General features: G+C 43.9%; 1 protein-coding gene across 3 annotated transcripts in view; it reads right to left on the reverse strand.

Moving 5' to 3' along the window:
* DYRK3 (dual specificity tyrosine phosphorylation regulated kinase 3) overlaps positions 1-24,810 on the reverse strand; it is a 55,640-nt gene that overhangs the window by 17,218 nt on the left and 13,612 nt on the right. For all 3 annotated transcript variants that reach the window (XR_012241697.1, XM_073615772.1, XM_073615771.1), the window contains exon 2: positions 9,829-9,944. Coding sequence is in view for 2 of the 3 variants with exons in the window: in XM_073615772.1 (XP_073471873.1) it covers positions 9,829-9,944 (116 nt within the window). In the remaining variant the exon portion in view is untranslated. The remainder of the gene's footprint in view (positions 1-9,828; positions 9,945-24,810) is intronic.

Below are 24,810 nucleotides of genomic sequence, written 5' to 3' on the forward strand. Positions count from 1 at the left end.
AAGAAATATAATTTTTCATGTAAAAAATACAATTGTGTAATGCTTACAGGTGTCCTATTGATTAGTTCAAACCATGGTTTATAAAGTTAATAAAGATAACATTATTAGGAGGTTAGTATTTAGGAGTTAAGCTGTTCTCAATATAGCAATCTAATTTGGCAGGACAGGTCGTTTGAGAATTACCTAGGCCATAACTTATGCAAGAGGAAAGAAACATTTTGAAATTCAGAGATTGTAAACAGGATAAACAAGGCAGTGGAGAAACACTTTTTTTTTTTTTTTTTTTTTTTTTTTTTAGAAAAGGCTGTCAGGTCACTTATTTCATGAAGGATGAAGGTATAATATCAGGTAAAGATATATTTTGTCTCAAATCATATGGTTTGTTCAAAGGCTAACTCCAGATTCAGCAACATGCATTATTTATGATAAAAAACATGTTGCTAAGCAACCCCCTACACCCCAAGTGCAGCTCCCCACAACATCTTTTTCCCTCCTCAGGCCCACCTGAGGCCTCAAAACCACTTTGTCTTTATGAAGAACAAGAGAAGCGTTCTTTACAGGATAAAGCTGCCAGTTCTGAGACTCATCTCATGCGTTCGCCACAAAAAAAACATCTTACACGCAAGGTAATTTATGGGAAAATCCCAAATATGCTCAATGAAAGGCTTGAGCCGACAGGATCAAATGATATCCCAAGCCAAGACAAGTGTACTAACAAGGAGAGTGATGTGAGCTACTCCCTGAACAAAGGCCCTTTTCGAAGAATAAAAGGCCAGGAGTCTCTAAAAGAAGATGGCCAATGTCAAAACTTGCCCCTTCTGAGTGCTCCAAGCCAAATGTTGCTCCAGCCCAGACAAAATAAGTTTGCAGAGTACCATCTAAGGTGAAACCTACATGCCTTGCTCCATGTGAAGTAAGCCTTCCAAGTGCGAGGAAAGACCATGCGAGAGGTCGATTTAAGGAATGTAGGAATAATAAAGTCAGAGAGACCCTAATCTATCTGTACTTGTGTTTCTACGGCAAAGCCGCAAAGGCCAGCGACTATAAAGTAGGACTGTAGACCAGATACAGACATTAGGCCTGACCAAGCTGGAAGTGCCCACAAAGTGTCTCCAATGAGTCTGAGAAAGTCCGAGTACCAAGTCCTACTGGGTCAATTTGGTGCCACCAAGATCACCAGAATGCCATCCATCTTGACCTTGCAAAGTAGTTGAGGAAAAATCTGTAGTGAAGGAAAGGCATATATTAGCCAGAATTGATCCCATACGGATGCCAATTCACTGCAAAGGCTTTTGGATCCCTGAACCTGGCCACAAAACTGTCTGCCTTGTTTATGAATTAGGATGTCAACAGATCTATGTTTAATGTCCCCGAGCAGTGACAGATGTCCTGGAACACCTTGGGGTGGAGAGACCCCACATCCATGCACTGATGACTGCAAAAGTCAGCTTGCCAATCATTTAGTCTGGGAATGTGAGCTGTGGACAAGGATGGAATGCGACTTTTAACCCAAGCCATAGTTAGATCTGCTTTTCAAAAGCGCTAGTGGCTTCTGGTACCACTCTAAAGACTGATGTAGGCCGGAGACAGGGTTATATCTGACTGAACCCTCATCGGCTACCCCTAAAGCTGGTTAGTCCACTGCAGCAGGTATAGACAGATTGCCCTTAGCGTAAGAAGGCCAATGAGAAGTTTGGACAGCCTCAACAACCATGTCCCCTGGACAGTTTCCATCCCTAGGACACCTCTCCACCCTGACAAGCTGGCATCCATCATAAGAATCATTCATGTTAATGGGAGAAAGGACTTTCCTGATCCCAACGTAGGCTTGGTCATCTACAAGGTCAGTGGTATCTCCAGAGGAAGAGGGAGCTTGTTTCACACAGTCAACACATTAAGTTGTAAAGCCCTGCAGAGAAACTGGACAAACCTCTTCACTTTGATGTCACCATTAGGCCCAGAACCCTCATGCAATATCAGACTAGAGAACATTTTTTTAGAGTGCAGGTTATCAACATGAGCAGGAAAGAAACACTGTGGCTAGGGTCATGCCCAACAAGCCTGAATACTCCAATCGATGGGTTGGAATCAGCATAGACTTCTGTAGGTTGAGGATCCTCCTGAAGCCCTAAAGTGTCTGTATTGACTGCCACACATTTGACACTAGGGCGGAGTTTAGAATAGAAGGTCATCCAGATATTTAAAATGTAGTATTCTCTGAGAGCCCAACAGTGGGGCAAGCATCATGGTGATGATCTGAGGGGGCCAGACAGGCTAAAGCAGGGAGCTACAAACTGCAAAAGTGCTGCTCGCCCATTGCAAATTGCAGGAAATGCTGATGCGGGAGAAAAATGGGTGTATGTAAATATGCATCCTTGATGTCCATCGATACTAGGAATTACCCTTGCTGCAGCAATGCAAATACAGACCGGGCAGATTCCATCTGGTACTTTTTGGAGCCGCAAGAAAGTGTTGAGAACCATCAAGTCTAGGATGGGGCGAACACTGCCATTTGGCACAGAAGCATAGTATTGAGAGGAACCCTGAAAAACCTCATTATGACACGTGAATAGGGTTTGCCGGCCTAAACCCTTGTTGCTTTTTTCTTCTGTATGACATTTGCCACGAGGGCAAGGGGATTTCCTTTTGGGTACTCAACTTTGTTCAGTGCAGGGACTGTTGCTACAAAGAAGAAGTGGTGCAGTTGACCTGCGTCTCACGACTGGATGTTCTAAATAACCCAGTGATGTGGAGATCTGAACCACAATCTGGAGCAGAGTAGTAGCAGCTGGAGCTGTAGTCTTCTTGTCTGTAGCAGAGCAATGTGCGCAAGATGACACCCAGATCCAGGAGAGGAGTGTACCTCCTATAGAGTGAGAGTGTGGGAATATGCACACAGAATGGGCCATTCTGCACTTGAATGCGTTAAAGGACTTGCACCAAAATCTCCTTGTTGGTGCACGCTATGCTGTTAGTCTAAAAGTGCCACAAACCAAGCCATGGCAACGAAAGCTCTTTAAAAGTATTGCATCAGATATGCAACACACTGCTCCTGGCTTAAGGTGCTCTTGCCGCCCATCCTATTGAGCCCAAGACATGAGCCCAGTGTCTATGGACCATCCCCATTGATTGGGGGGGCAAAGTCCCAGACTCTTCATACCAGGGTACAGGCACCTTAGATAGGCCTCCAGCTTAATCCATTTCAAAAGGCATACCCTCTGCTCCATGGAGAGGGTCAGGGACTGGAACTATCAGGATTCAGATCTCCTCTGCCCTGGACCTGTACAGCAATCTTCAGCTTACTACACAGTGAACTGTTATACCGAGTGTAAGCTCCATATGCAAATTCCAGCTCTGGAAGCAGTGTTGCATGCTGATTCTGCATTTTCCTTGTGGTGGGGTCTATGTAAGGTTCCCTGAGGCTAAGAGAGATGACCGATTGCTTTAGTGGCAATAATGCAGCAAGGTGGAGAAAGGATTAGTGAAGCCAAGCATAGTCTCCAATACAATTGGAATCGTAAGCCAAAAACCTGCTCTTGGCTGAGAAGTTATTACCTAAAGATACTAGCAAACAATAACAATTGCTAGAATTGGGGGGGGGGGGGGGGTTTACATAGGCTCTTAACAACCTTGTTTGCCAGTGTCCTCACCCGAAGGTGGCTGCATATAACTCATGGGCAAGACTTAAAGTAACATTAAACGTTTGTTTTGTTTATTAAAATAACAAACATGGTATACTTATCTGCTCTATTCACAGAGCTGCCCTGATCCTCCTCTTCTGGGGTCCCCCAACGGCAATCCAGGTACCTCCTCTTTGGCGAGTGCCCCCAGCTCCCGCTGCTATAAATCTGCCCAATGAGGAGGGAGACAGCATCGAGAGCCACTGCTCTCATGCACATTGCTGGATCAGATCAGGTTCAGGTAAGTTTAAAAAGGGGGGGGGGGGAGCTGGAGGATCCTACAGCACAGAAGGTTTTTGCCTTAATGCATAGAATGTTTGTTACCCCAACACTTCATATTCCTGATATGTGCCTGCCGTATCATGTACTTGTACGAGAAAGTTTCCTGTTCTCTTTATATTGTTTCCTTTATGTGAAATCTCTGGTGTTCCTGCTAGTCCCTTTGCTTTCCTTTTAAAGACTGACCACACTAAGCAGAAGAGTACACTGTGGTCAGTTCTCTAGCTATGCTGGGAACTCGATATGCTCTCCAATGATTATCCTGAGACGCCCCCGCTTCACAGCCATTCAATGGGAAGCTAGCTCAGTGTGCTGCTGCTTCTCCTTCCCCCAGCTCTTATGCAGCTGAGACCAGAGTGAATGTGATCTCTTACAAATAGGGCGGGGGGGGGGGGGGGTATTTCTATTTTTTTTATATCTATACACAAATGTTTTGCATCTCATATCTATTTTAAACTGAATGGGTTGTTTTACAAGGTGATCGTTTAAAATCACTTTAACTGTGTGCCTATCCTGTATTTTAGTACCGCATGGGAGGTGCTTTTACTAGGGGAAGACATGGATCCATGCCTTTCCTGCTGTCAGAACGGCAATCTGCCTTGTTTACAGAGGCAGACTGCAATTCTGCCTCTCTGCTCGATCATTGGCGGGTGCTGGCGGATATACCGTCTGCGGTACCTGCCGCTGGGCTCCAGCTGCGTATTAACACAGCATTAGCGAGCCGCCGGCAGTGCGCATGTGCGCCCCCTACCCATTAGAGCTGGATCACACACACACATACAAATTGTATATCACAAAAGTGAGTGTGACCCTCACATTTTTGTAAATAGTTTATTTTATCTTTTCATGTGACAACACAATGTACAGTACAATGCTACAATGTAAAGTAGTGAGTGTACAGCTTGTATAACTGTGTAAATTTGCTGTCCCCTCAAAATAACTCAACATGCAGCCAGTCTAAACTGCTGGCAACAAAAGTGAGTACACCCCTAAGTGAAAATGTCCAAATTGAGGCCAAAGTGTCAATATTTTGTATGGCCACCATTATTTTCCATCACTGCCTTAACCCTCTTGGGCATGGAGTTCACCAAAGCTTCACAGGTTGCCACTGGAGTCCTCTTCTACTCCTTTGTGATGACATCACGGAGCTGATGGATGTTGCGCTCCTCCACCTTGCGTTTGAGGATGCCCCACGGATGCTCAATAGCATTTAGGTCTGGAGACATGCTTGACCAGTCCATCACCTTTACCCTCAGCTTCTTTAGCAAGGCAGTGGTCGTCTTGGAGGTGTGTTTGGGGATGTTATGTTGGAATACTGCCCTGCGGTCCAGTCTCCTGAAGGGAGGAGATCATGCTCTGCTTCAGTATGTCACAGTATTTGTTGGCATTCATGGTGCCCTCAATGAACTGTGGCTCCTCAGTGCCGGTAGCATTCATGCAGCCCCAGACCATGACACTCCCACCACTATGCTTGACTGTAGGCAAGACACACTTGTCTTTGTACCCCTCACCTGGTTTTTGCCACACACGCTTGACACCATCTGAACCAAATAAGTTTATCTTGGTCTCATCAGACCACAGGACATGGTTCCAGTAATCCATGTCCTTAGTATGCTTATCTTCAGCAAACTGCGGGCTTTCTTGTGCATCATCTTTAGAAGAGGCTTCCTTCTGGAACAACAGCCATACAGACCAATTTGATGAAGTGTGCGGCGTATGGTTTAAGCACTGACAGGCTGACTCCCCACCCCTTCAACCTCTGCAGCAATGCTGGCAGCACTCATATGTCTATTTCCCAAAGACAACCTCTGGATATGACGCTGAGCACGTGCACTTCTTTGTTGACCATGGCGAGGCCTGTTCTGAGTGGAATCTGTCCTGTTAAACCGCTGTATGGTCTTGGCCACCGTGCTGCAGCTCAGTTTCAGGGTCTCGGCAATCTTCTTATAGCCTAGGCCATCTTTATGTAGAGCAACAATTCTTTTTTTCAGCTCCTCAGAGAGTTCTTTGCCATGAGGTGCCATGTCGAACTTGAAATGACTAGTATGAGAGTGAGAGCTATAAACACCAAATTTACCACACCTGCTCCCCATTCACAACTGAGACCTTGTAACACTAATAAGACACGTGACACTGGGGAGGGAAAATGGCTAATTGGGCCCAATTTGGACATTTTTATTTAGGGATGTACTCACTTTTGTTGCCAGCAGTTTAGAAATTAATGGCTGTTTGTTGAGTTATTTTGAGGGGACAGCAAACTTACACTGTTATACAAGCTGTGCACTCACTACTTTACATTTACATTGTAGCGAAATGTCATTTCTTCACTGTTGTCACATGAAAAGATATAATATATGTGCAGAAGCACACTGAGCTTATCACTGAATGGCTGTGCCGTAGGGGCGTATCAGGACTAGAGGTCGACCGATATGGGTTTTTCTCTGGCCGATGCCGATATTTAGAAATCTCGGTGGCCGATGGCCGATATGTGTTGCCGATTTTTTTGGGCCGATATATTAGGCCGATTTTTTTTTTTTTTTTTTCCTTCATCTCATAAAATTTAACAGTTAGACCCCTTTCACACTGGGGCGTTTTTCAGGCGCTTTTGGGCTAAAAATAGCGCCTGTAAAGTGCGTGTAAAACGGCTCCCCTGCAGTCTCAGTGTGAAAGCCCGAGTGCTTTCACACTGAGGCGATGCGCTGGCAGGATGTTAAAAAAAATTCCTGCAAGCAGCATCTTTGGAGCGGTGTATACTGCTGCTCCACCACTCCTGCCCATTGAAATGAATGCGCACCGCTGCCAAAGCGCCTGCAAAGCGTTTCGGCAGCGGTGCTTCAGGGGCGCATTCAACCCCTTCCTCGGCTGCTAGCTGGGTTATAAGCTCCCCGCTAGCAGCCGAATATCGCCGCTAAAATGACGGTAAAGCGCCGCTAAAACTAGCAGCGTTTTACCGTCAACGCATGCCCGCTCCAGTGTGAAAGCAACCTAAAGTGATACAGAAAATGTTTTACATTTAAACATTTATTAAACAAAACAAACCTACAATCAGTTCACTTGTATGTAGAATTTAGATTAAAAAAAATATATATATAAAAAAAAAAACTATATCTTAAAATTAAATACACAAAAACAGGTAATCAAAACTTTGTAACGAAAAAAAATGGGCTAACTTTACTGCTTAGTTTTTTTAAAAAATTTATTAGTGTATTTTTTTTTTTTTTTAAATTGCGTTTGAAAGACCGCTGCGCAAATACCGTGTGACATAAAATATTGCAACAACTGCTATTTTATTCCCTAGGGTCTCTGCTAAAAAAAAATATATAATGTTTGGGGGTTCTAAGTGATTTTCTAGCAGAAAATACAGGATTTTTACTTGTAAGCAACAAGTGTCAGAAAAGATTTAGTCTTTAAATGGTTAAACTGAGAACTTCTACACACAGCACTCAGTGCATTCATAAGTGTAAACATTGTATCCTTCAGGTTCTTTTTATCAGATTTGGCAGGCTGCCCAGAGGAGGAGAGAGAAGCGCTTCACAGAAGAATACAGGCAACTTGTATTGACTTCAGAAGTCATTTGCAAGTCGCGCTGAGTTATATCGGCCTTTTTATCAGCACAATCGGCCGATGCCGATTAAGAAAAAAACACCAAATATCGGCCGATATATCGGTCGACCTCTAATCAGTACAAGTCTGATCATTGGAGGAGAGCATGTTGAGTTCCCAGCATAGCTAGAGAACTGACCACAGTGTACTCTTCAACTTAGTATTGTCAGTTTTTAACAGGAAAGCAGAGGAACTAGGGACTTCACATAAAGTAAGCAATACAAAGAGAACAGGATATTTTCTCATCCAAGTACATAGTACAGCAGGTACATATCAGGAATATGAAGTGTTGCGGTAACAAACGCTTTAACCCTTTGATCGCCCTTGAGCCCAGCCACTGTCATTAGTACAGTGTAGGGCTGGATCAACTAATTGATTAATCGACAACTAATCGATTATGAAATTAATCGATTACTATTTTCATAATCGATTAATCGGCCAGTAACATAATGGGGTTAAAAATAATAAAATGAGCCCTTTATAGTACAAAAAGAGCAAATAATCGCTACTGTAAATATTACTTTCACAGTTCTACAGTAAAAAAATGAACCCCTTACAGTAGCGATTATCTGCTTTTTTTGTACTATAAAGGGCTCATTTTAGTTTTTTTAACCCCATTATGTTACTAAACATTTTAGACCTGGTTTACATCTTTGTGTTTTTTGGTGCTTTTTGCAGAAACACACTACAGTTCATTTAACATGGTTTTCTATGGGACACGTTCACAACTATACTTTTTTTTCAGCCGCTGCGTATTTGGAAAGGGTCAGGGACTTTTTTTTTTTTTTAACGCAAAACGGTGCTTTTTTTGGTTCAATATACTTCAATGGAGAAGCTGCAGAAAAGCATGTAATTCGTTTTTGCAGCAATTTGTATTTTTTAATCTGCCCAACAACAAATTGGCCAAAAAACTGTATTTCTCTTCTAATAGTGTGTATATATAGTATATCTCTTCTGTCTGTTATTCTCAGAGTGGATTTAATATTTTGCTCCCTAACCATATAGTTGGTTGTTTATATTTACCACTGCATAGAGATATTTAAGAATACATTGTTTTTTTTAAAAAACTTTACATACTAACTAAATTATACACCACACTTTTTTTTAAGGTTATTAACCGATTAATCGAAACAATAATCGACCAACTAATCGATTATGAAAATAATCGTTAGTTGCAGCCCTAGTACAGTGAATTTTTTTTTTTTTAGCTCTAAACACTGTATTAGTGTCAAAAGTGTCAGAATGTTCGCCACAATATCGCAGCCCCGCTTTAAGTCACTGATCGCCACCATTACTAGTAGAAAAAAAAAATAAATCCCATAGTTTGTAGACGCTATAACTTTTGCCACAAGCCAATTAATATATGCTAATTTTTTTACCAAAAATATGTAGCAGAATACATAACTGGCCTAAATTTTTGAAGAAATTTGATATTTTCAATTTTTTTACTGGATAGATTTTTCAGCAGAAAGTAAAAAATATTGTTTTTTTTAAAAATTGTCGGTCCTTTTTGTTTATAGCACAAACAATAAAACACGTAGAGGTGATTAAATAACACCAAAATAAAGCTCTATTTGTGGAAAAAAAGAGAACATACAGTTTATTTGGGTACAGCAATGCATGATCACGCAATTATCAGTTAAAATAATGCACTGCCGTATTGTAAAAAATGGCCAGCTCATGAAGGGGGATAAAGCTTCCGGAGGTCAAGTGATTAAAGGCAAAGTTACCTTTAGAAAAAAAATATATATATTATTATGATTATTAATCATAATCATAATAATAATAATAATAATAATAATAAATGCACATGATGTTGCAGGTAAAAAAAAAAAAAAAATTTTTTTTTTTTTTTTTGTTTTTTTAATACTGGAGCCTGCAAAGCATTGAATCGTGGGTGCAATGTCAGGTTCCTGCATACACAAACTTCCAAACGGACAGTTACTGAGCTGTAGGAAGTGCAAGTGAACTATGAGGGTGCGGATTAGTGCACTCACGGTTCAGACAGTAGTTCATTCATTCAGAGATCTTGGAGACCTGCACAGTTGCGCAGATTCAAAATGTGACAGTGGGTGTGGGGAGAAGACTCTCCACTCACTGCTGTAGGGAAAGGGGGGAGGAGTGTTGAACATGTTAAACGTAACACTCTAAATACAGGTGTAATACGTAACAAGTTCAGGTGAACCTACCCTTTAAGCAACAATATAAACAAATCAGATAGTGATGACAGGACAGTAAGGACAAAGAATAGTGGCATGCTACTTACAACAAGTCCACCAATAGAAGGTAAAGTGGAGGGACTCTCTTTTTCTGCTGCAGCATCCTGTGTTAGCTCATGGTCGACCCTCATATAAGAATCATACAATCCATCTCCATATCGTACTGCAAGAAACAAAACCACACAGTTATCTCCTTTACAGATTTTGGTCTATGTACCCCCCAACCATCTGAAACACTAAGAGCACAAGACACTGCTATAGAGTTCATAGTCTCACAAACCCTAAAACCGATCTTATAATACAAATCTAATAACAGAACAGGAATTTGCATGTATCTGCACATGCTGGGTTCCAGCAGCAGTACAGGGCCTTCTTGTCTGTTGCCAGAACAAAATCGAGTTGCTCATTTTATCAACGAATACAAAACTTCCTCTGAATGGCTAGGGTGAAGATTGTAATGTCCTCTGCCGGCTCCTTCATATCAAACAGATGATGTCACACTCTCCACCTCAGCCATTCAGAGAAAGCCTTGTACATATTGATAAAATACAAGGCTTTCTGTGAATGGATAAGCAGCGCTCAGCCTGACACAATCTTGCTTTGGCACAGCTGAGAGTAAGTCTGGGTATGGCTTCCGTGGCAGAACGGAGGATCAGCCAATCATGAAAGTTGCAATATGAGCCCTTTCTGGCTTTGCAGCAACTGAAGAAACCTACTAAAAGAAAAAAACCTAGACATGCTGGGAATAGGAGGGGTTATCCTGGACTGTCATTACAGCTATGTTTTGGCAATGTCCAATCTCCTGAAGACAGCAGCATAACCCAATGTGCATGAATGCCCTCATCCTGTAATGTGCCTGCAGAGTGCAGAACTGCCCCATCCTTCAGCCACTGCTGCCTGAGGGAGCAATAGGCCGCTTAGGAGCTTCCCATCTCCCTGCACCCATTTCCTTTGTACTCATTGCCACACTTTGCCTGTTTTTCTATAAAAGGATTGAACGAGGAGAGTATAGACGTAGGCAAGTCTGGTACAATTACAGCATAAATTGACAGTCACCCCTTCCCAGTTCCGCCCCCATCTGTGACACTCATCCCAGCCTTCCCTTCTCCACCAACAAACCCACCTGAGCCTACCACTCACATACATCCCTCACTGGCTTTCTAACCCAGAGTCTCATCTTACCCCACTAACAGACATCCCAAGCTGCTTCACCCATTGCTGACAAACACTCTTCCCAGCCACCTTACCCCACCAATGTCAGAAATCCCTCCTTGGCTGCCTCGCTCCTTTGCTGATATAATACCTCCTGGACACTTCAAACCCCTGCTAAGAGACATCCTTCCTACCCACTCTCAGCACCTGCAGATGGATCAGAGGAAGGGAATCCACCGAAGAAAAGATCATGACAAAGGTTGCAACGTAGCCCATTTACAGATGGCAGCAGAAGGATCAGGGGAACAGCGATGCCACCCAACCTTTCTACACTAAATGCTTCAGACAAGTACACAGATTTGCCATCCATTCATGCTTCTAGCCCCTACCATACACTGCACACACTACTGACAATAATACCCTTCAAACACCTCTCCTGCACATATTGCTTACGGTTATACCCTCCTTACACCTCTCCTGTACTGTATATACTGTTCACTCTCATACCCCTTCACACTCCTCTCCCACATATACTGCCCCGTGTCATACCTTGTGCACCCCTCTCCCGCACGTCCTGCCTGCTGTCATCCCTTGTGCACCCCTCTCCCGCAATTCCTGCCTGCTGTCATGCCTTGTGCACCCCTCTCCCGCACTTCCTGCCTGCTGTCATGCCTTGTGCACCCCTCTCCCGCACGTCCTGCCTGCTGTCATACCTTGTGCACCCCTCTCCCGCACGTCCTGCCTGCTGTCATACCTTGTGCACACCTCTCCCGCACGTCCTGCCTGCTGTCATCCCTTGTGTGCCCCTCTCCCGCACGTCCTGCCTGCTGTCATCCCTTGTGTGCCCCTCTCCCGCACGTCCTGCCTGCTGTCATCCCTTGTGCGCCCCTCTCCCGCACGTCTTGCTTGCTGTCATACCTTGTGCGCCCCTCTCCCGCATGTCCTGTCTGCTGTCATACCTTGTGCACCCCTCTCCCGCACATACTGCCTGCTGTCATACCTTGTGCGCCCCTCTCTCGCACGTCCTGCCTGCTGTCATACCTTGTGCGCCCCTCTCCTGCACGTCCTGCCTGCTGTCATACCTTGTGCGCCCCTCTCCCGCACGTCCTGCCTGCTGTCATACCTTGTGTGCCCCTCTCCCGCACGTCCTGCCTGCTGTCATACCTTGTGCACCCCTCTCCCGCACGTCCTGCCTGCTGTCATACCTTGTGCACCCCTCTCCCGCACGTCCTGCCTGCTGTCATACCTTGTGCGCCCCTCTCCCGCACGTCCTGCCTGCTGTCATACCTTGTGCACCCCTCTCCCGCACGTCCTGCCTGCTGTCATACCTTGTGCACCCCTCTCCCGCACGTGCTGCCTGCTGTCATACCTTGTGCACCCCTCTCCCACACGTCCTGCCTGCTGTCATACCTTGTGCGCCCCTCTCCCGCACGTCCTGCCTGCTGTCATACCTTGTGCACCCCTCTCCTTCACATACTACCCGCTATCATTCTCTTTGCTCTCCTTTACTGCACGTAATGCTTGTCATCATACCCTTCATAATCCTTTTCTGCACACTTTTGCTAGTCTCCATAATATAAAAAAAAAAAAAAAAAAAAAAAAAAAAAAAGAAGAGGAAGGTGTTCTGTAGTTCACTGACTGAATTGGGAGGGCTGATAACATTGCTAAAGTGATATCAAATCCATTTTTAACCACTTTCAACAGCTGATTTAACCACTAGCTGTCTGGAAAATTTTTGGAACTTTTCACATCCATGTTAAAAATCAGCATTTGTTTGCTATAAAAGTACTTAAAGTGACCACAAATATAATTTTTTTTCTGAAAGCAACGGCACTGGTCAATAAAATGGTGGCTGTTTCAATTTTTTATGTCACACAATATTTGCACAGCCATTTATCAAAAACTACTTTTCAGGGAAAATACACTTAAACAGGGTGGATATAAGTCAATGATTTAAATAAAAAAAAAAAAAAAAAAATCTGATTTTTCTTATTTTTATCAAATATATTTTAATAAAATGCTTTTGGAGTAAAAATCTATCCAAAAGATAGTTTTCTATTTAAGATACATTAATAATTTAGTTTATTCAGCATGTAATGGAGCTTAGTTATGTAGCATGAAGCTGTATATTCTGCAATATTTCCATTTTTGGTAAAACTCATTCAATGAATCCAAGCTCTGCAAGCTGAGATAACATGCACTGCATTGAGAAATTCACACAATTTCACAGTAACTATGAGATAAAACAAAGTTCAGGAATATTTCTTTATCCCACTGTTTTGCAAATTTATGTACACTACAAACTGTATGATTGACTCGGTTCTGATATTGCTGTTTTACTAACCTGACAGCCTATTATACTAAATAGAATCTTTAATATTTGCAAACAAAATGAAGGTTTCCTAACTACCAGCAAGAATAAGGCCTTACATTTAAAGAGCACCTGTCATTTCAGATCCATCATGGCAGCGGCTGTTAGCGGGCATCCACTCACCTGCTGCCGCCATGTCCCTCACCTTGTTGTGTCACTGCCGCACCACCAGTCATCATTTTAAAGCGAATGGGACTGTCGGTGAGTCAACAGCGGGTCAGAGGAGGAGCCGCTGCGGGACAGAGACAACAGGTGCTCTTTAAAAATTATGATTTAAATTGAGTGGATTTAAATAAAGCCCATTTACTAGTGATTTCAATTAAGATTTAAATCAAATCCACCCTGCACTTAAATTAATTTTAGTGCACACAAACACAAAATACTACCCATTATTTTTTTTTGTAAAACATAAAAGACAATGTTGCTTTTAGTAAATACAAACATGTTACATAGTTAGTCAGGTTGAAAAAAGACACAAGTCCATCCAGTTCAACCTTAAAAACAATAAACAAAACAAAAAATATCGTACAATCCAATATACCCAATTTTATACCCTCAGTTGATCCAGAGGAAGGCAAAAAAACCCCAGCAGAGCATGCTCCAAATCAATGTCTTTAACCGCTTGCCGACTGCCAGCTGTCAATTGACGGCCAGGCGGCGCAGCTCTCGTTGCGGGAGGGCGTCATATGACGGCCTCCCATTTAAACAGGGAATGCGCGCGAACGTGTGCGCGCATCCCTGTTCCTTCGGTGGCGGCGTGTCACGGAGACACCGCTCGCCACCGAGGGAGTTAACAGCCATTGAACATGGCTGTTTACCACGTGATCGGCCGTGATGAAGTCATGGCCGATCACAGATAGGGCCACCCCATTGTGCACGGCGCATGCGTGCGATCGCGAGCACGTCGGTGGCGGAGTGTTCCCGGGAACACTACTCGTCACCGACGCCGGTAAACAGCCATTGGCTGGCTGTTTACCCACGTGATCGGCTGTGATCCATTCACAGCCGATCATAAATGTAAACACAGAGCGGTAACTAGCTGTTACCAGCTCTTCTCTCCTCACATACCGTTTCCAGTGTGAGGAGAGAAGAGCCAGAAGCAGGGAGTTACCGATCTGTGTTCTGTAGTGTCTGCACCAACACCACACCTGTCCCATCGCCCCCCCCCCACCAATTGTCATCTGTCACCCAACAGTCACCACAGTCACCCAATAAAGTGCACCTGACTGCCATCAGTGACCGTCAGTGGTGCACCTGTGACTCGTCACAAATCAGTGACCATCAGCGGTGCACCTGTCACCCATCACCCATCCGTGACCGCCAGCCATCACCCGTCACCCATCAGTGACCGCCAGTCATCACCCGTCACCCATCAGTGACCACCAGCCATCACCCGTCACCCATCAGTGACCGCCAGCCATCAGTGACCGCCAGCCATCACCCGTCACCCATCAGTGACCGCCAGCCATCACCCGTTACCCATCACCTGTCACCCATCAGTGACCGTCAGCCATCACCGATCTCCTGTCACCCTTTAGTGACCGCCAGCCATCACCCATCACTGTCCGTGGCCTGTCACCCATCAGTGACCATCGCCTGTCACACCGTCATCACCGATCAGTGACCGTCAGCTGCCACCCATCGCACAGCCCATCAGTGACCGTCACCTGCCACCTGTCACACCGTGTCATGTCCAAAAGAGTATACAGCAGTGAGGAGGCGTTCCAGATCCTCTCCATGACCGATGAGAGCAACGGGGAGTTCTCATCAGATTCCAATTCGGATTCTGAATCAAATTCGGCATTTGAACCAAATAGTGATTCGGCAAAATGATTCTGAGGAAGAATGGGTCCCTCCCAAAAGGGCACGGCACTCTGGAAACCAGGATTATATTCCCAGGCCCAGTACCAGCGCTGCCATCACCAATAGGCCCCAGGAACAAATTCCCAGGCCCAGTACCAGCGCTGCTGCCAGTGTTAGGCCCCGGGAACAAATGGCCAGTACCAGTGCTGCCGCCGGCAAAATGGCCTCAGGAACAAATGCCCAGACCCAGTACCAGTCCTGCCACATCGCGCCTGAGTACCAGCACAGGAAATTCCAATCCAACTACTGGAGTGTCACACCCCCCAAGAGCCAGGGCCTCTACATACATGCCAGATGATCTTTCCAACCCAACATGGCTGCCTTCCAACTCGGCATCGCCAATTATTCCCCCCCGTTCACAGCACTGCCAGGTGTGCAGACCAACACCCAAAATTTCTCAGAGATTGATTTCTTTCATATGTTTTTGCCCGGCAATATGCTGCAATTTACTGTGGACCAGACAAATTTGTATGCCCAGCAATATATTGCCAACAACCCCCAATCATCCTATGCCCGTCCTTTTGAGTGGAGAGATCTGAATTTGGAGGAGTTCAAAGTGTTTATGGGCCTCACCCTAAACATGGGGATTACAAAAAAAAAAAAAAAAAATGAAGGACATGCCTATTGGTCCACCAACCCTATCCACAATATGCCCATTTATTCTGCCCTAATGTCCAGGTCCCGATACAAGACGATAATGCGCTTTCTTCACTTCAGCGACAACACCCAGTGCCCTCCCCACAATCATCCAAATTATGACAAGTTATACAAGATTCACCCACTGATAAATTTCTTTTCCCAACAATTTGCAGAACTCTATGTCCCCGATCAGAATATTTGCGTCGATGAGTCCCTGGTACCTTTTTCAGGCCGGCTAGGAATAAAGCAGTATATTCCTAGCAAAAGGGCCAGATACGGAGTAAAGTTATACAAGCTATGTGAGAGAGCCACGGGATATTTGTATGCGTTCTGCATATATGAAGGAAAAGATTCCCAGCTCCAGCCCCCTGAGTGCCCGGCCTACATGGGCACAACTGGCAAGATTGTATTGGACCTGGCATACCCACTTCTAAACAAAGGATATCACATTTACGTTGACAACTTTTACACGAGCCTGCCCCTTTTCAAACACTTATACACTGCAAAAACCCTGGCCTGTGGAACCTCCAGAAAAAATTGAAAATGCTTCCCACAATCGTTAGCGAACAAAAAGCTGCGAAGGGGGGAAAAGAGCATCATTGAGATGCAATGAAGTGCTGGCCTTGAGGTGGAAGGATAAGAGGGACGTGCACATGATGTCCACCATCCATGATGACACTGCAATTGAGGTACAAAGAAGACAAGGTCCCATTGAAAAGCCAACATGTGTCCAAGATTATAATCTCTACATGGGGGGGGTAGATTTTAACAATCAAATGATTCAGCCCTATTTGTCAATAAGGAGGTCCCGAATCTGGTATAAGAAGGTAGCAATTTATCTCATCCATTTGGCCATTTACAATTCCTACGTAGTCTACACCAAATCCATTGAAAGCCCCGCCCCCTTCCTAAAATTCATAGAAGAAGTTGTCACGTCCCTCGTCTATCACCAAAGACCCCCCCCCCAGAAGACCTTCGCTCTGAGGCTGTTTGACGACTTCATGAGCGCCACTTCCCCTTCAGCATTCCACCATCTGAAGCAGGCCGAAGACGGCAAAAAAAATGTCGCGTGTGCACCAAAAAAGGATTTAGAAAAGATACCAGCTACCATTGTCCCCAGTGTCCCTCCCAACCTGGCCTTTGCATTGGTGAATGCTTCCAACTTTATCATACATCCATAAAATATTAGCCCATATTTTTAACCACTTCCCCATTTTCATCATCTGTGCTGACCATTTTCCATTCTTTCCCAAATAACCATGCCACTGCTTTCCACGTGAACTGACCCTGGCCTGTTTTATCAACTACTCTACTGCCTACCGCTTGGACTGCTTGCATGTGAACTGACCCTGGCCTGTTTTATGGACTATGCTTTTGCCTACCGCTTGGACTGATCTGTTGCCCTGCTACTGTAGTACACAGGGGTCTCACATATGTGAGGGGCTCCAGAATTGTTTTTCCTGATGGAGAAAACAATTATTTTTGTTTTCTCCGGGTTTCGGAATTAGGGTCTGGAGTCCGGAGGCTTCATAGAAATTTGGGTGGGTCGAAGCCTCTACCCCTGTGCACAGGTCTTACCTGATTGTGGCCCTCAGCCTGCTGCTGACTTACTGCCACCATGCCCATGCCTGTCGCATGAATGGACCACACTGCTACCTGGACTATGCAAATAATTAGCTGTAACAGGAGGCAGTATGTTTATGAAGGGCTGGAGAGCGGTACAATAATGAGTGTCTGCAGGTAACAGCTTACCAGGACCAATATTATGGCTGTGCTGGCTGTCTCTGCCTGGACAATTTCTATGGACTGTGCTGTGCTGACTATGGACAATATTCCTGCCTGCTGCCTGGATAGTTAATATTGCTGTCGCTAAGCACCTCCCTGCCTGCTGCCTGGACCAGTGCTCTCTTCTGTGGATACTACTAAAAGCACAGGTAATGCTTTTTTTTTTTTACCCTTTCTGCAATAAAATTTATTTTGGATTGTAATTCTTGGTATGTGCATGCTATGTGTTAGAAATATGAAGGGTTTTCAAAAATGATAGGTTGCCAGGAAATCATATATATCATTTATGCTCCTAGAACGCCTGATGGTGCTACTTGGATGTTGGGCCTCTGTATGTGGCCAGGCTATGTAAAAGTCTCACACATGTGGTATCGTCATATTCAGGAGGAGTAGCAGAATGTATTTTGGGGTGTCATCTTTGCTACGTACATGCTATGTGTTGGAAATATCTGATAAATGGACAACTCTGTGTAAAAAAAAAATTACAACTTAAAAAAATTCACCATGCTACTTACTTAATACCTTGGAATGTCTACTTTCTAAAAAGGGGTCATTTAGGGGGTATTTGTACTTTTCTGACTTGTAAGGCTCGGTTCACACAGGGACGACTTGTCAGGCGACCTAGTCGCCTGACAAGTCACCTCCCGTTCTGTGCTATGGAATCGTTCTAAGGGGAGCGACGCAAGTCGCTCCGACTTAGAAAAAGGTTCCTGTACGACTTTGGGGGCGACTTGGGGTGACTTGCATAGACTTCTATACAGAAGTCGTTTTGCAAGTCGCCCAGGCAGTCATGTGCAGGTCGCCTTGGTGAGGCGACCTGCAAGTCGTGCCGCCTCTGGTGTGAACCGAGGCTTAGTGTCCCAAGAAATGAGATAGACCATCAGTACATCAGGCGTGATCAATTTTCAGTGATTGGCACCATAGTTTGTAGACTCTATAACTTTCACAAAGACCAAATAATTTACACTAATTTGGGTTATTTTTACCAAAGATATGTAGCAGTATAAATTTTGGCCAAAATTTATGAAGAAAAATTACTAATTTGCAAAATTTTATGACAGAAACAAAGAAAAAGGCATTTTTAACACAAAATTTACGGTCTTTTTTATTTATAGCACAAAAAATAAAAAACCCACTAGTGATTAAATACCACCAAAAGAAAGCTCTATTTGTGTGAAAAAAAAGACGCAAATTTCATATGGGTACAGTGTTGCATGACTGAGTAATTGTCATTCAAAGTGTGAGAGCGCTGAAAGCTGAAAATTGGTCTGGGCAGGAAGGGGGTGTAAGTGCCCTGTATTGAGGTGGTTAAAATCAACAATTTCCTGGAAACTCTGAACATACCAGCTCTGCACCAGTTTTATTGAAGTTAAGATTTTAAATTGTGCTTGGCCATAAAATGGCGACAAACTAGGGTACCTAAAACTGTCCATCAACGGCGCTTTAAAACTCTTTACAGGTTATTCGTTTCGAGCAATCATGAATTATGGCCCTAGAACTATTACTTTCGCTCTGAAGTTCGCACATATGGTGTAAAATGACTGTTTACATATGCGTGCCAGACCTACATGGACGGTTTCATTTGCATGTCTGCACAGGGGGAGTGGGGTGCTTTCACTTTTTTTTTTCTATTTTTATTTTGTTTTATTATTTATTGCTATTACAGGGGACAAACAAGCCACTTTGTGTTAGCTTTGGGCAAGTGACAGCTACTCTTTATCTAATAGAAGAACCCTCATGTCTCCCTTGTCTTTCAAAGCAGTTGATCAACCACAAATTGTGTTCGATCAGCTGCACCAAGCTTTATTTGTCACAGAGGAGATGGGGGAACAGATGTCCCTCTATCTCCTCTGTTTCAGGGTGGTTTCTTTCCCCTGCAGTATCCTATGGAGCCACCCCAGCATGCAGAGTCACAATCTCCTGCTATGCAAATTGGATGCGGCGAAACCCGCATCCAATTCGCTTAAGTGTGAACCCAGCCTCAGTCATTTTTTCAACTTTCCATCTATTAAATCTTCTGCCCTTGTTGTTTTAACTTTGGATAGTAAAACATTTTTTTTCTGCCAGTAAATACCTTCTACAGCCCACTTCCTGTTTCTTGTCTGGTCATTAGCCTAGGCTTATGACATCATCATGCACAGCTCTCTCTCTCACTCTTGTGAGAGTTTGCCAGGAAGGGAGGGGTGAGTCATAAGAGGGCCAATGAAATGTCTCTCTCTCTCTCTCTCTCTCTCTCTCTCTCTCTCTCTCTCTCTCTCTCGAGAGAGAGAGAGAGAGAGAGAGAGAGAGAGAGATCTATATAAAATAATATGCAGAGTGGTTGGAGGGAAGCTTCAGAATGGCAAAGATGTTTTATTACAAATGTGAGCAGACTGCAGTTCCTCTTTAAGCTTACATAAAGATCAGGGGAAAAACATGACATGTTTGATTATTTTACATATGCACACAAATAAATAAATAAAAAAACAATATGACTGCTAAAAGTAGCAGCTGCTAGTTACATCTGTGCCATCAATACTAAAAAAAAAAAAAAAAACCTATATAATCATAAGAAGCTTAACAATAAGTAGATGTGCACAAGAAGTTCATGTTTTTTATATAGTACTTCCTATAATTAGAATACACTTAATAAAAAATTATAGTCAAATTCATAACTGAACAGATCAACTAGTAAAGAAAGACATAATATTAAACTATGTACACAGTACCAAAAATAAACCGCAAATAAAACAAACATTTCTACAGCCTACTATGCAGGGATTACCGTCCAACCTGATCTTGCTGCACATGTAGCTTACGGATATATTGTGCAGTCACTTATTAATCGCTTTGCTAGTAGTTAAAGGATAAGTGTACTTTTAGTGCTCTTATCTTGAGTGACAACCTCCTCCTGATGCGGAGTATTTGTGCAGATCTTCTTCTACCACACTTCATATCTTCCAAAGCATGCATCAAGGATTTTGGACACCATAAATGTGAATTTAGACTTATAAGTGACTCTGTTGCTGTCTGCAGCAGACGTTTGACCAGGTCCACCCTGCAAGGGCTCATTCACACAAAAGCAGCATTTGTCTGGTGTAGGTCTCTGCATAGGCTTACAAAAAACAATTGTTTTCTACTTGAACCGTTCACACCAAAATACTGGTGTGATGCCCAGAGCACGTCTGTCTTTTTTCACACATGAACCGATGTGTATCTCACAGAAATGCTACATAGAAGTAAAAAAAAAAAAAATAGTATTGGTCATAAAAGGGAAGATTCCCTTTTCCATGGGAATGTGTCTGGGAGTACAGTATAGGCCGCAGACTTGACATTACTAGACTCTGGGTTATAGGCTGGTACCTTCGGGGTGAATTCATTATATCGCAGAGTTGCCAGAGCGATTCACTGCCCTGGCAGTCCTCCATTGCGGACTGCAGTAGGAGGCAGCATGGTGTGAGATTTTTTTTTGTTCAAACTTCATTTGAAGTGTACACTACATTCATGGCAATGTACTGAAGCGTGATGCGCTGATCTGCGATTCAGCACAGTACGTTACGATTAGGGTTGCATCGATACTAAGCATTTGCACAAGTATCAGTACTCGTGCAAATGCTCTGATGCTTGACGCCATACTTGTTGTATCGGGGCAGGCATCCTCAGTGTAGCAGGTGGGGCCGGGCAGCCTCACAGATGATCGGTGCAGCGGCAGTTACAAGCACCGATCCCCCCGTATAGCCTTTCAATAAAGCAGCTGACAGCCGCTTCTCCTTCTTTCCCTCTCATGGCTTTCATCTGCTTTACTGAAAGGCTATAAAGGGGGATCGGTGCTTGTAACTGCCCCCGCACCGATCGCATGACTGTCCCTTGTGTCCTCCTCTGGCTCCCTGGGTCTTCCAATGTCTCCCCGCTCCCTGGTGTCCTCCTCTCGCTCCCCCTGTCCACCCCCCCCCCCCCCCAGATCTGTCAGGATGGAGTGTGGCAAAAGGAGCTGGTAAATATGTCATTTACCGGCTCCTTCCTTTTCTAAAAAAAACAAAGTCCATGATTCTGTCCTCAGTCCCTTTTCTTGTCTCAAAGGGGAGATGTCAGGTTTAGCCCCCGATATCTCACCAAAGCCCCCAACAAATAACAAAAAATATATTAAATTGTAAACAATAATGAAAAAAAACTGCAACATTAAAAAGTATTGGTAATCGGTATCGGCGAGTACGTGAAAAAATAAATAAATAAATAAATTAAAAAAAGTATCAGTACTCGGTCTTAAAAAGTGTTATCGGTGCAACCCTAGTTACCATAATATGCAGCATGTCTGCATTTTACCGGAGCCCTAGGCCTAGGCTGTGCTGAAGTGTGAATGGGAAACAATGGTTTCCTGTGTGTCTTTGCAGTGACAGACCTTTTACAATGCAGAAAAACAACTCTCACCGCACATACTGTGAATACATCCTCAGGACATTGGACACCAACAAAGCTTTTGAGAACATGCCCCTAGGTGTCCCCCCTTTAACCCTACCTTACTTTGTGACTCCGTTTTGTAGCAAGCAATGAAAGAACACAGGGGAGGGCACATTGAATACAGTTCTAGTGCTCCAGCCCAGTTAGCTGTGGTTTGACAAATAGAAAATGGCAGTAATGGCTGGTTGTAGAGCTGGGCCTGTGACAATAAAAAGAGCCTTTAAAAGCTTCCTAAACTTTCTGTTAGCAGAATCTTTGACTGAAATAACATCTTCTATAGGTACAGTAAGAGGTTTAAGACTGAAATTACTGGGTCTACTACCTACTTTGATTTCTTTTTCCTCTGGATAGAGATCAGAAATGATTCTTGGAGGGGTGAAAGTATTTGCTGGATTGAACTAATTGTCATAGATTGCCCATTCTATTTAGTCATGAACAGTGAATGGTTTTGTAGACTTAGCAGGTCTATTAGTACCCAAAGGGCATGGAGAGACAGAGGAAAACATCAAATTTGCATGTTTGTTTCATCAGTTTTAATGCACGTATGGTTTGAACCATAAAAAAAAAAGAAGAAGAGGAATCTTATTCCTTCATTAGCTACAGCAGCTGACTCCATACAACACTTCAGGGTGATTTGGATGAAAATGTCCCACCTGTGGGTCTTAATGCTGATCCTTTTACCACTACATGACATAGTAGTGACGTAGGGATGGGCTGGAGGAAGCAGAATGGGTAACATTCTATCCAACACAGCAGGTAATGTTGGATGCAGCAACAGCTATAGTTCACAAAGAGCGAACGGCTAAAACACCACCCACTGCATACATAATCATTTCTCATCTTTTAAAAGTGTAGGCTTATTCATGATACACACTATGGAGTTTCTTTTTCATTCAGCCCAGCAAACTGAACAAATAAAAAAAAAAAAAAAAAAAAAGGGAAGAAGGAAGTGGAGCTCAGGAGGAGGTCGCTGTACCAACAATGCCATTTTATTACAGCCAATGGCTGCAAGCGCTGACCAGATGCCGATCGGCAAATGTTTTTCTGGCATGCCCGTTCAGCTGGCTTCTGTTGGACATGCTGCTGTACAGAAGGGCTGAATGCCGGAATCTGTTGAACCAGCCGATGCCGACTGATATTCGGCCCGTGTGTACCAGACATTACTCTAAAGCTGGTTATACAAACACAGACATACATATGAAAAAACATACCTGAATACACAAAATCAAAAAAGTCACAAGAAAAGAAAATTGGAGTGGGGAAACCCCCTACTATACGGTAAAGGACTTCGATGGCTGTGGAGTTGTCAGTGAGGTAACACAATTATCGACTTTTCTTTGACAAGTAGAAATACAACTTGATTACACATAGATAAAAACTGTTTTTAGGTCAAAATGACTATACAAATTATCCTTAAAAACATCAACCACGTTGAGCAGCTTAACATGAATTGATATTCATAATTCCAGATATTCTGCTCCGACTCGTTACGCAGAATATATCTGCTTCCTCTGGGAACTTCTGTGTATATTATATATATTAGAGCTGCACAATTAATCGTCAAGAATCGTTATCGTGATTAATCGTCAAGAATTGTTATTGCGATCTTGACTAAAGTGTTTCACAATTCTTTCTATGCAAAGAATTCTCTCTGCTCTTCTGAAGCCACAGCCCTCAAAAGAAAGGAAGGCCTCTTTCACACTGGGGCGGTGGGGGCGTCGGCGGTAAAACAGCGCTATTTTTAGCGCTGTTTTACCGTCATTTTTGCGGCTGTATTCGGCCGCTAGCAGTGCGGTTTTAATCCCCGCTGGTGGCCGAAAACAGAGTTAGGTACCTGGTAACTCTTTTTCTAAGAAGTCTTCCAGGGCAGCATCCGAGAGATAGGCTCCTCCTCCCTAAAACAGGAAACACATTAGTCCACCATTATAAATTTCACAGTCTTACCTGCATGCCTCAGTTGTGTTAAAGCACCGAAGGAATTCCCCGTAAGCTCAAAGCTCCCCCGCTGTACCTGGTATTTGTCATTTCAAGGGTGGGAACTAGTGCTGCCCTGGAAGACTTCTTAGAAAAAGAGTTACCAGGTACCCAACTCTGTTTTCTCGAATCGTCTTCCAGGGCAGCATCCGAGAGGATGTATCAAGCAATACTTACTAGGGTGGGGTTAGAGACTGGAGCACTTTGCGACCAAATGCTTGGTCTTGGTCAGACAGCTGGTCTAGCCGGTAGTGCTTTGCGAAGGTACTGAAGCTCGACCATGTCGCTGCCCTGCAGATCTGCTCCGGAGTTGCCCCTGCCTTCTCTGCGACCGAGGTTGTCCAGGCTCTAGTTGTGTGCGCTCTGATTTCATTAGGTGGTGTGAGATTCTGTGCCTTATAGGCCATCTGTATGGCCATCCTTATCCATCTGCTGATGGTACTTTTTGAAGCTTGTTTCCCTCTGTTGACTCCTGCATAGAGAATGAAAAGGGAGGTCGTTCTACGCCATTCCTTCGTTCTTTCGAGATACGCTATGAGCGTGTTCCTTACATCTAGTTTACTGTAAATGTCCCTTTTCCTACTATCCATGGTTGTTGGAAGTGAGGGTATGACGATGTTTTGGGTTCTATGGAACGTAGAAGAGACCTTGGGTAGAAAGGCCGGATCTGGGGAGAGAATTATCTTGTCCAGATGTATCAGACAGTATGGTTCTATTGTAGACAGAGCTTGGATTTCGCTCACTCTTCTGGCGGATACTAGGGCCAGAAGGAGCGCAGTTTTTAACGTGAGGTTTTTGTCTGAGCTTT

Source organism: Aquarana catesbeiana, linkage group LG02 (genome assembly GCF_042186555.1).
Source record: "Aquarana catesbeiana isolate 2022-GZ linkage group LG02, ASM4218655v1, whole genome shotgun sequence".
In the NCBI taxonomy this organism is placed as follows: Eukaryota; Metazoa; Chordata; class Amphibia; order Anura; family Ranidae; genus Aquarana; species Aquarana catesbeiana.